At 36.3% G+C, this 13,340-nt stretch overlaps 1 protein-coding gene across 1 annotated transcript; it reads left to right on the top strand.

The window, feature by feature from the left end:
- Window positions 1-2,828: 2,828 nt before the first annotated feature.
- LOC135225265 (serine protease HTRA2, mitochondrial-like) lies at window positions 2,829-13,037 on the top strand. The gene is given in 8 exon segments (XM_064264593.1): window positions 2,829-2,898; window positions 6,644-6,655; window positions 7,400-7,536; window positions 7,657-7,851; window positions 8,095-8,245; window positions 10,300-10,480; window positions 12,864-12,937; window positions 12,940-13,037. Coding segments are annotated over 8 exon segments (903 nt in total). The 3' UTR covers window positions 13,023-13,037.
- The last annotated feature ends 303 nt before the right edge of the window (window positions 13,038-13,340 follow it).

The following is a 13,340-nucleotide window of genomic DNA, read 5'->3' as shown; positions in this document are numbered from 1 at the left end:
TAGTGCAGGTCAACGCGGACAACACTACAGCTCTGGCATACATCAGGAAACAGGGGGGGACGCATTCCTTCTCCCTGTACGAGACAGCAAGAGACCTTCTTCTGTGGGCAGAAGAAAGAGGAATCAAGCTTCTCACCAGGTTCGTGCAGGGAGAAAGGAATGTAAGAGCAGATCTCCTCAGCAGGAAAGATCAGGTCCTTCCCACAGAGTGGACCTCTTTCATCTGGATGTATGCCAGAGCCTGTGGAAGTTATGGGGCAGGCCACACATAGACCTCTTTTGCCACGTCAAAGAACAAGAGGCTGGATACCTTACTGCTCTCCGATATCGGATCCAGAGGCAGTAGCAATAGATGCTCTTCTTCTAGACTGGAACGGACTCGACGTCTACGCGTTTACCCCCCTTCAAGATCCTGGGGCTAACTATCAAGAAGTTCGTAGAGTCCGATTCAACGAGAATGACCTTAATCGCTCCCTGGCCGGCCCAAGAATGTTCACAGAGGTACTGGAATGGTTGGTGACCTCCCAAGATCGCGCCCGCTAAGGAGCGATCTACTCAGACAACCCCACTTCGACAGGTACCACAAAATCTCCTCGCTCTCAGTCTGACTGGTTTCAGACGTCCAAAGTTTGGTCAGAGCGAAAGGCTTTTCAGCAGCAGCTGCTAAAGCAATCGCAAGAGCGAGGAGACCTTCCACCTTGCGTGTATACCAGTCAAAGTGGGATGTCTTCAGACGTTGGTGCAAGAGGAAGAACATTTCCTCTTCCAGTACCTCTGTGACCCAAATTGCGGATTTCCTTATTTTCCTCAAAGAAGAATGTCATCTGGTTGTGTCAAACTATTAAGGGATACCGCAGTATGTTGGCGGCGGTATTTCGGCATAGAGGCTTAAATATATCCGATGATAAGGACCTGCATGATCTTATTAGATCATTTGAAACCATTAAGCGTCCTCATGTTAGTACCGAACTGGAATCTAGACGTAGTCCTACAATTCCTTGGATCGTCTAGATTCGAACCTCCTGGCTTAGCCTCTTTCAAGGACTTGACGAAGAAGGCTATCTTCCTTTTGGCCCTAGCTACAGCTAAAAGAGTGAGTGAGCTCCAAGCTATTGAGGGCAAGGTAGGGTGGGTTTAAGGAAGATTCTATGGTGTGTTCGTTTCTTCCAAGTTTCCTTGCAAAGAATGAAAACCCATCACACCCTTGGCCCAGGAGCTTTGAAGTTCGTAGTTTATCTTTTCTAGTAGGGGAAGAGCCTGAAAGAACTCTTTGCCCTATGAGAATTATGAAGTATTTCCTTAAGAGGAGGAACAACTTAAGGCTAATCAAGATGTACTTTGGTGCTCCGTAAAGGACCCCACTCGGCCCATGTCGAAGAATGCTCTTTCCTTTTTTCTGAGAAGCCTTATTACAGAGGCACTGTTGCCTGTAAGGAAGACCATTTTAGACTACTGAAAGTGAAAGCTCACGAGGTGAGAGCCATCGCAACTTCGCTTGCATTCAGAAAAAAATATGTCGGTGCGGAACTTGATGGAGGCGACTTTTTTGAGATGCCAATCGGTTTCGCAAACCACTACCTACGTGATGTAAAAATCACATATGATAAATGCTTCGCCTTGGGTCCTTTCGTATCGGCGGATTCGGTGCTGGGGCAGGGAGCTGAAACTTATCCTGTGTAAATTTTTTATATGTTACCCTATATTTTATATTGTTGTTTTTTGGTTGTCTGAAAGAGGTTGCAGGAGGCACTCTTTTTGTCGTAATATTAACCCTTTGTATTTTGGTTAGGTGGTCTGGTGGGTTTTGGCTCCTTGCAGAGGTAGTGGTAAGGATCTGTTAGGTAGCGGACAAGGTCCCTCTAACAGCATCCAGACTGGATTCTACCACAATAGGGGTCACATATCCCAGTGGTAGATCCGAGAGTCTTTCAGCATCAGGTCATGTCTAGCTGTAGCTCTCCAGGCAATGCAGACTCAGAGATAGTATCTATGAAGTCTTCATCCTGAAAAGGTGAGAACCAAGGTTTTTTTATATCCTACAACATTAGTTGTTTCCCGTCTTACCTGTATTATTGAGCTGTCTCTCTTACCCTCCACCAAGGGTGCCAATCAGCTATGTATATACTGTCAGGGAAGTTCATGTACAAAAATGATATTGTTAAACTACAATAAAGTTTTTGTACATACTTACCTGGCAGATATATACGATTAATGGCCCACCCAGCCTCCCCTCAGGAGACAGGTGGAAGAGAAAAATCTGACAAGCTTACGGGAGTGGTTCGTACATCCGCCACCCAGCGGCGGGTAAGGTAGACCACCTGACCTACCTGTCGCGTGTGCCGCGAGATTTGAAATTCTGTCGGGAACGTCGGAGACTATAGCTATGTATATATCTGCCAGGTAAGTATGTACAAAACTTTATTGTAGTTTAACATATCATATTTCTAAACATTTAAGAAAACAAGGAAACTTTTTTAAATCATAAAAGTTACTGTGATTAAGTTTCCTTATTGAATAAAAAATTGTTTTCCAATAGTAAGGAGTTGGCAAATATAGAATAAGAATCTGAAAACAGCAGAGAAAAAGAGAAAGCATTTAGGATAACAAAGGGGTTGAGAAAAGATGGAAAAGGTATAATAGGGGCAAGGCATTTAAAATAAATAAATTTTCAAAATAGTAAAGAGATACACTAGAATGTTGGAGGCAGTATTTTGAAAGCCTTGTGAAGGAAGAAAATTAATATGAACTGGAGGATGTTAGTATAATAGAAGGATGCTTAGAAAAAAAATGACATTTGAAAAGTTAATGGATTTTTGGGAAGATGAAAAATGGAAGAGTCCAAGAGAACATCTGACATAACATGTGAATTACTACAAACAGCAGGAGAGCCAATCACATGTAAGCTTTCTAGAATACATGTACTACATGAAAACATGAAAAAAGGAAAAGACAGGATCTGAGAAGTGGAACGAAAACCTTGTAGTAATGGTAAACAAGAAAAAGGTGTGCACAGCAGTGCAGAAATTTTAGAGAAACTTGACTTCAAGAGCATGCTATAAAAATATTGGAAAAGATTCTAGAGAAAAGGTTCCAATTTGGCTTCATGCCAGAGGGATCAACAGTAAAATAAGGAAGAGGTGCTAGAAACGTTTGAGAGGTGGAATTGTTAATACTATGTAATATGAATTGTATGATTTAAACTTGTGCACTTGTTTAATATGTTTTTGTTTTCTGGAAAGAAATAATACTAGTTGCTAACATTTAAAAGCTATGTTGCTGATTTTTCAGCCTTTTTACTAATGTTTTACATAGGAGGGAAACACAATCAGTTTTAGGTGTATTTGTGATTATGTAGCATTTTGATAAAAAAAAAAAAAAAAAAAAAGAATTGTACGTACATTACTTAGGGTAGTGCAGTACTGTATTGCAAAATAAAAAATCAAGCAGATTCTTTCATTATTGCAATGTCTTTGAGTAGAATATATCAATTGATTTTTTATACATATTTAATTACAATTTAAATCGATGAAATGAAGGCTAAGTCACCATTGACAAATATTCTTATACAGCTTAGGTTTTGTTGCTAATTGTGTAATGATGAGTGCTGTTTTAAAATTTGTAGATCATCCATATTTATTGTTTATGACTATCTGACATTTTTCTTTACTTATTAATTGATGACTTACTCTATTGTAGTGCAGTATTGCATATATGTACTGGTGTCAGTGCATAAGTGATTAAGACTCTTTGGTTCTGTTCCACAGAAGGTTTAGGTATACCCAGGCTCTGTCCAATGGATCTGGCTTTATCGTTTCTAATGATGGCTTGATCCTCACCAATGCCCATGTTGTCACCAACAGGCCAAAATCAAGTAACAGTTAATGTAAGTGCTTACTAATGGTTCAATGCAAATTGTTCCAGTTTCATATATTTCAAACAATGTACTTTAGTAGTGGTTACATGTTCTTATATATATTCTTGTTTAATGATTAATTTATTATTATTCAACTTTAAGCTCTTTCCCTTTTGAGGTACAGATCCACAGAAAAACTAGATGATAGTCATTGCCCCCTTACATGGTGTTAACTGTTGAATTGAAGAGAGCTTTTATTACAAACTTACACAAAGGACTCATCAGCCTCACTCATCCAACCTCACTACTGTAATTTCACCATTCATCTCGATATTGCACACACTATCACTTCATGGATATCACAATACTACTGTTGCTCAGCATTTTCCAGCTCTTGCATTCTTCCCTCTAACCAACTTTTCAGAATTGTCTACGCATTCCCTTTACTTGGTCTCACGATCTCAGAACACTGATCCATCTTTACGTGTAGCCTAACATTTTTACTGCTGCATATCTTAGCATTACTCACCCTTTCCATCTTGTTTACTTGTATATTGCACAAAAGATTTTATTAAACAGCTTCAAACTTTTTCTTTTCATGTGTATTCAGCATTTACACTTTACCCTCATTAAGGAGAGTAGCCTCAACAATCCCTGCATACACTGGAACTTTAGCCTTTACAGACACTGTGTAGATATTTTGCAAACACTTTGCTACCTTCCTGGTTTCACATATTCTGTGATTCATCTCTTCTTTTATCCTACCATCATCTGCTAAAGTTACAGAGTGCTGTAATATACTTACATTTGCAAAAAATACATATCCTTATTGCCATTCATAGACACATTCATTGCTCTGGCTTCCTGGTTGCCATATATTTCCATAAACTTATTTTAGATTACAGTTACTTTTCCATTAATTTCTCCAATAACTCTGCAGTTTTGCCTAATGTCCTTTTTTTAGTTTTGAAGCACTGTTCCTAAAGATATTCTAATTATTATTACTATATTACTCATATTGTAGAAAATAACTAATAAATTGAAGTTTCAAGACAGCAAATTCTGAGGTTAGGGTTACTGTTTTGGAGCTTCCATTCCTTCTGCAAAGACTTATATAGAGGCTATTGTTAGAAGCTGACCATGGGTTGTACAATGGGAAGCCCAAATGTATGTTGCCCATACAAGTTGCACAGAAAAAAAATGGCTGCACTTGTAGTTTTATTATAAAACTAATAATGATTATTTTTATTACAACTATTGTTATTTTTACCTTAATCCCTCGATCATGTGCACTTACATCCAAGAGGGATGCAAGTAAGTTCAAAGTGCAGGCATAGGAATAGTGACTAGGCTACCTTAGACTGATATCTAGGTTACCTAAAAATCCTCCAGTAACCCTTCCTAGGATATAAAAATAAACACTAACTTATATCCAATGCATATAGAACATAAAGAAATAAGAATGACTTGCATTATCTTTTCAAAATAGTAGGGGTATATGTACAGCAAACAATATGCAAATACCACAGGAAAATAATTGGCAGAAAGTTGATACCTTTCACCTTTATTCAGGTGGTTGACAATGCCTGAATAAAGGTGAAAGCACTTGATATTGACTTTCTGCTTATTATTTTCCTGTGGTAATTCACTTATATAATGAAGTCACATGCATCTACTGTGATTTGTAAATATGCTATATATACAATACCTTTGAATGAATTATGCTTGAATATTGTTTATTAAAATACACAGATTAGGCTATTGGGACAAAGTTCTTGAATGACACATTTTGCTTGCTAAACCGTCATATTTTTTTGGCTTATTTTTATTTCATATAGTATGTACAAGTGTAACAACAAAGGAAAATTAGCTAGCAGGTTACCAGCAATGTTGAACGTAGTGCACATTTCAGTTTGATGCTACTGTACTTCACTTCTGTTAGATTCCCCCCCCCCCCCCCCCCTTCCCCCCCCCCCCTCCCTTCTTATTTACATTTTATACGGGTACTGTTTTGTTTAGACAGTACGTTCCATAAGGCACACATTTATATCAGTTAGTATGTATAATACTGTGGTTTAAAATTAACTGTAGAATACCAAGTGTAAAAACGACATTCATGCAATAAGACTACGTGCTGTAAAACTTGAATGATTGTACCGTACACCTTCTCTCTCTACAACCTCTCTCTCTCGTCTCTCTCTCTCTCTCTACTCCTCTCTCTCTCTCTCTCATCTCTCTCTCTCTCTCTCTCTCTCTCTCTCACACACAAAACCAGTAACCCTTCCTGAGCACAAGATGGTAATCACAATTGAGAGAGCAATCTAAAGGACTAAGGCCAAATCATTGTTCTAATTGATTAACCTGCACCTGCTGCACTTTCTTCCCACACTCTCATCAATAAGTCTACCAACACAGAATATTTGCATTGAGCAAATCAGCATATATGCCAAGCACAGCTGTTTGCATGGCTGAACAGAAGTATTTTTTATGCTCCCATGTAGAAAGTGTGAACTTTTCTCTACACTTCCATCTGTGTTTGTTAGGTTTTACCCTCAATTTTGCCATTTAAAGCCATAAAAGTAAAGATACACATTCACACTGAGAGTGGTGTCGTCAAGGGCGTACTGTGTTTTGGGGATGTATGGATGGTCAAGGGATTATTAGTAGTAAATAATGTTCCTATATACCCATTGGGTTGTAGTTATCATGTATCTCTTTTGGTTACTCAGGATATACAGTAAATGCATTTGTGTTAGGTCCAATTTTATTTTTTCACCCTTTCATTTTCAGTAATGCTTTTTGGTAATGGTGGCTTTATTTTAGTTTTTAGGGTGAATATTTTCATCAGGCTCTGTATTTGCCAGTTAGTTTGTTCATTATCCCCCACCAGTGTACTTGAATATGAGAGACAAGTTGTTTGCTAATACTATTGGCCATGTACACCCATCATCTTTGAACACATAAGCAAATTATCCAACATTAAGAATAATTTTGTTGAGTGCATTTTACTTTTCATGAATACTTCAACTATAGAGTTGTTACTATCTTCAGTGAGAATATAATTTCTCATGTATGTAAATAACAAACAGTTACCTATGCTGATGAAAATGTAAATAATAAACATTTAGCCATGCCATTGACTTGAAATCATGTCATCTGTAGAAAAATTGGAAAATTCATTAAAATATTTTATACTCAACTAAAGCAAATATTTTGTCATAAATGTAAGGTACGCGTGGCATATGCAGGAATGGCAGTTGACCGAAATCTGGAATGGTAAAGAATATCCCTTTGAAGAACTATGTGGGCTATGTGATGGCTTCCTTTAAACTATCAAAGATAGTTTATCTGAGATTTTTTCCTTATGCTCAATATTGTAGTTTTTGGGTGGGAAACCTAAGCTTGAAATGATTTCCATTAGGTATTACTATTAGTAAATGTCTTATCTAGACCACTTAGCTAGTGTTCTTAACTCTCATGGTGCTGATCCAGAAACTGTATTCAGTAACTGTGCAGTGAAAGTTTTTGCAATTAATATGTAAGTAGAAACCAAACCGAAAAGTAAGTGTATTCCAATAACTAGGTCTGTTTTTCAGGTCAGGCTACAGAATGGTGCTGAATATGAAGGCATTATTGAGGAAATTGATGCCATCTCAGATCTTGCACTCATTAGGATAAAATGTGTAAGTTGTATTCCACATATGAAAACTTTGAACCTTAAGCTAAAAAAAAATGTAAATTTTTTTACTATATTATCAGAATCATTGTATATTTTTTTATTTGTTATGTTTTCCACTGAACAGGATAATCTAAAGCCAATAGCTTTGGGAAATTCCTGTGATCTACGTCCTGGTGAATTTGTGGCAGCCCTTGGGTCTCCTCTGTCGCTTTCGAACACTATAACAGTTGGGGTTGTTTCATCAGTTTGCAGAGCCAGCAAGGAGTTGGGTTTGCGAGGCAGGGATATTCAGTATATACAGACAGATGCTGCTATCACAGTAAGTCAGATAATGTTTTCGTTTTTGTCATGAGTTGAATTTTACCCTCCCAGTGTTTCAAATATCTGGTCTTAAAAAGTTAGTGTCTTTTAGATCTTATGTTTCTTCCTGTCATTGCTATTATAATGTTTGTAGTTTGTATTTTATCACATATAACAGTTTTTTTTTTTTTTTTTTTTTTACATTGAGTAGGTAGTGTACATGTTTTTTTTTATGATATTAACAGTCAAAATATATTTTCAGTTTGGTAATTCAGGTGGACCACTTGTGAATTTGGATGGTGAGGTTATTGGTATCAACTCCATGACTGTGACATCTGGAATCTCCTTTGCTATACCTATAGATTATGCCAAAGACTTTATGATGAAAGCAGCAAAAAAGAGACTTGAATTAGGTTGGTACAGTGAATCTTTATTTTGATTTTCATTTATTCCTTTCACTGCAAGTGCACTGTGCTGTATTTTGAAGTTTAATGTGATTTTATTCAGTACTTGTAGTTATGGTTGTGATATGCACTTTATTGAAATAATGCTATTGATATAATGCCATAAGATGCATCAGTGATGAAAATTTTAGTTTCTGATTAAAACTAATGCCAAGCAAGTTCACGTACGGTAATTAATCTCTCAATCAACCTCAAAGCAAAAATCACATACTAGGTAGGTTTAAAAAAAGAAAAGAATTTTCATATCGAACTTTATTAGCATAAAAAGTCAACTTTACAACCAACTATCAGAGATATGGATCATAATCAGCCGTAGAAAAATGTAAATGGTTTGTGTTGTGAGTTGAAATAAAATTCCCATATTTATTTCTATGTGTTCAGTTGTAATTTAGACAGGTTTGAATAGCACTGTTCATATTCCATTGTTAATATCATGTACCAGTATGTAGTTATCCAACAGCCCCCACATAGGAGATATCATCTACCTTGTACTGTACACAGCTCACTGTAGATGGTATGAAAAATTTGTCTGCCCCCAGGTATTTTACTTTATGCCATGTAACTTTGATTGGTTCCCATAGTTCTCCCACTTGATTTTTATATGCATGCATAAGAGCTGTCTATATTTAGTAGTAACATGGCACTGATAAAGAGAATTGAGGGCAGTTTAAAGAGTTGTGACCACAGAATGCTAAGATTCATAGTTGAGTTATGATAGATCATATTACAAGGTAGCAAGTTGTTTAGAGGTCTGATGTCCAGCATTTGGAAAAAAGACTGAACTCTCAAAAATTTAGATGGTGTGAGATTGTGATGAGTAGGGTTGAGGGATAGTTAGTCAGCAAAGTGGATGTAAAAGTAGCAAGAGGAACACTAGTCGGAAGGTCCAGAGAATCAAGGAGGGTGGACATAAATGAAGATGTAGACTGGAATGGAATTCAGTCAAAAAATAAGCAAGGTAAAAGACAATGGGGAGATCTGTTATAAAAATTTGGTGTACAAATGTTGATGAGATTATGAAATCCATAGGTTTGCTACAAAGTTCCCAAACATAAAGACCCTTTGTGGTCTGGCAGTTTTTCTGTTTTTAATAAAAGATATGCATTCACTTGGGACATAATGTATCATGGCCATTATAAGTGGGATAATGAGCAATTCTCAAATGAGGAAGAAATGAGAAAGGTATCTTTATAAATAGATCTTCATAAATCAGTACACAAACAGTAAGTTTCCTTTATTATTAATTAGTTTACCAAGGTTACATTTTTGGGCTATCATAAGGCTTTTGAAAAGGATTGATTCACAAATGAAAGTTGACAATTGGAGTAATCCACAGCTAAAGAAACTGGGTAGGTAGTTGGTAAGAGACTAAAGGTAAGGGATTGAAAGGCAGCAAGCAATGTGCTTGGGTGCCAAATGGATGGTAGAAGGAACCTTATTCCCATCTACAATATGACACTGGCCCAACATAGATGGTAATTGCTTAAGATACAACTGGTATGTTTAGGAATGACATTATAATAGGAAGCAAGGTAAAGTTAAAGAATTGGAAAAGCAATTAAGTTGAGGTCAAAGCAGGCATTGTATGTTTGCTATAGTTTGCAGTACTCTCATCCCTCTCAAGATGTGCTTTGTTGCATATTGAGATAAAAAGTCATGTTGCATCTGAAATTAGAGTTCAAGATTTCTCATGTACCACTTTGAAGTCATCTGTAAAATGCACAATTTGGATTAATTCATTTATTGCAATAAAGGTTTACTAAGGGAAAGTAAAGACGCTTTTCTGTCAATCAGTGTCAGTTCCTGGAATAAGACCAGCTCAGTTATGTTGTACTGACACAAAGTTACCTTCATTTGGTCACCTTTTTGCATGTATGCTGTTATTACCGTTGTTGTTATTCGGTGGTTCCTTTGGAAGTAATTCAATGAAGTATTTGTATGGTCTTTATTGTAATTTTGTTATAAAGTATTTGTATACTTTTGATTTGTTCATATTTTTGCAGCAAAGTACCCTGAATCCTCGCCTTCAGTACGACGTCGTTATATAGGGGTGACAATGCTCACATTGACAGAATCCATCATTCAAGAATTACAAGCAAGAGGAAGTGCACCACATAACATTCCAGCAGATATTAATCATGGAATTTTCATCTGGAGGGTAGTTGTTGGCTCGCCTTCTTACCAGTATGTATAATATGTTTAGTTTTAGAAAGATTATTTTACTTTAGGAAAACATTGTCAGAGTGTAACTTAATTTAATTGTTTTCACAGAAAAACGTTTGGTTTAGAATTAAGGCCCTTATTGTTGAATTACAAAGTCACCCACTAAAATTTTTCAATCTCAGTCATACTTACTGTATTGACATGACTTAAGCACATCATTTAAACAGTTGGTCCTTAGACCATCCCAAATGTGTCACAAATAACCAACATAGGTATTAATTTACGATGTGTGTAATATCTATTGGAGTATTTAGTTCACCACCTTCAGTTACTCTACATTTATAATTTAACCCAACTGAGCTATCATTGGGGTTACACTTGGACTTCCTGTGTGGTGGTCCTGAGTTCATGCTCTGTTCGTGTCTAAACTTTCATTAGCAACACAACTTTTACCATCCATGTGAACTAGGTATGGGAGTCCTAGGGGAGCCCAAAAGTTTGCCTGGTGAGTAATCAGCAGTCAGTGCTTGGTTCCTCCTGGTCTTATCATGGATAGAGAGGGGGCCTTGGCTCGTATCAGACATATGTTCTGTCTCGTACCTTACCTCTGCTGCTTATGACCTACCTTGAAACCTTTACATTTGTTGACATAAACCATTGTGATGGATATTTTTTCAAGAGTCATAAGTTCCATTTATCATTGAAGTCAGGGAGCATTAGGAAGATACTAAAGATGGTATAATTAATGCTTAAGATAGTGATGAGTCATACACAGAAATTAATTAGAAGACAGGAATGATCATAAAATTTGGAGTAATCCACCAAGGCACTGATACTTCTGAAGCTTTAGACACAGAAATTGAAGAGCTTGAACAAGAGAATTGAAGATAAGTTTTCTGGGAACTCAAGTTTTGAAGTTGCTGTTTTTGGTACTGCATCAACCAGTAACCTGCTTTGTGAGGTCTTTATGGACTGAGCTTTCAAAACTGTATTTTACATTTGTATTTATCAATGAATAACAATTAAATTGTATAATGAAGTACTTTTGTGAGTGTAGGTAATACTAAAGTTTCTTGGAAGCATGCCTTCATCTCCATCTGCATTTCTTTCTGCCATTTACTTTTCATTGATTCCCCTTGGTAACTCTACATAGGCATCTAACTTATTTAGTACTACGTATTGCCTTTCTCGAAGGCACACTGTGAGAATTAGTCTATTATGAAGTCCTCATTTCATAAAAAGGTTCACCTTTTTCATTTGTATTTTTGTTGGAGCAGCAGTATTCATTTAAGAAGCAAACTAGCAACTTGTGCTGTCAAGGCATTTCTGTGACAAGTTGCGTCCATTAATTCCTCGGCCATTGGATATTCTCGTTTGAGTGCAGTTTTAATTACTCTTGTTCTTGTTGATTTATATAAGAAATTAATAAAATTCTATGTAATTTCAATTTACTTCATGACAACCTATAAGCCACGGTTATGGTTTAATAGTGTTCCCAGGTTCCCCAGTTTTGTGTTTGTTAAACACAAGATAGCTTGTCTTTGTTTGTGTCATCTGGATGAATTTGTTGGGCTGTTACCATCTTTAATGCCAAAGTGATGAAACAAACTACATTTTTATGAAACAAGAAAGATTTTCATATAAACCCATTAATCATTTAATGAGTGCCATCCTCCCAACCCCATGCATCTAAGAGGAAATCATTGGAAACAAAACTAGTAAGTAGCAAATATCCAAGAAGATAGATAAAAAGTAAAAAAGGTAGATGCTGGTAAGAAGAGTCAAAGAAATTAATGTTCTTGGATAATTTGAATGTTGTTTATTGAATGATCCTGTAAAATTGTGTTGACATGCTATGGATGTAGACCAGTGAGGAGAGCAATTAGTGGCCTATCAATAAGGCCCATAGATTGTAAGGATAATGGTTGCTTTTCTGTCTTGAAAACAAAAGACTGTCTGGGGACATTTAAATACAAAGAATGAAGGCATTGTGATTGATGGGTTTGTGATGGAATTTTGTTTTTTATGAAAAGTTTTTCATATCATACAATCTCCCTAAGCTGTTGATTTTATGTCAATATAGTGTTGACTGGTATGAAAAAAACCATAATTACCACTTGTATCTCTCTCAGATATATCTAATGTTAACAGTAACTTATGAACAATATCTTCAATACATGGTTACTCTGTTTTATCACTTAATTAGCTAAATTGCAATACCCAGCAATTTAGACTGAATTGTATGCTCAGAAATGAATACTGTTTTTTTTTTTTTCTGTTTTTAACTTTAAAGGTATGTAATTTTTCACTCATATCATCATTGATATTTTGAAGCATGTTTAGTAAGTACCATAGAATTTTATCCTCCATAATATTTACTTCCTTCCTTGGGCACTCTTTCCAGAGCTGGCTTGCAGCCGGGAGACGTGATAACTCATATAAACAACCATCCAGTTTATTCTTCGAGAGATGTTTACAAAGTCTGGAAAGTCAAGGAGATCTTAATATGGTTGTTGTTCGCAATGGGCAGCGTTACTCGGTGACTGTAGTACCTGAAGAATAATTGTGAGCCATTTTTTTAATATTTAAGAAACTGATTATTGTTAAGATGTGGTATTGACATCTTGATGAATGATATTCATTGCTCAAAAGAAGTAGTTGAGGTGTTGTTTGCAGAGGCTAAGTCATAACTATAGTGAACACAGCAAAACAGTTTTAGCTCCATTATTTTGATTTGTAATGTGCACTTATATCTATTGAAGAATTCCAAGAGATCAAGATTGAAAAATAATGTATTCAGTCAGCAGTGTGTTAAATGATTATGGATTATTTGGATCCAGGATATTACAGCAAACTAAATAGTAATAATAACTATTGGGAG

The sequence above is a fragment of the Macrobrachium nipponense genome, chromosome 13 (genome assembly GCF_015104395.2).
Source record: "Macrobrachium nipponense isolate FS-2020 chromosome 13, ASM1510439v2, whole genome shotgun sequence".
Classification (NCBI taxonomy): domain Eukaryota; kingdom Metazoa; phylum Arthropoda; class Malacostraca; order Decapoda; family Palaemonidae; genus Macrobrachium; species Macrobrachium nipponense.
This window is presented reverse-complemented; position numbering and strand designations above follow the sequence as displayed.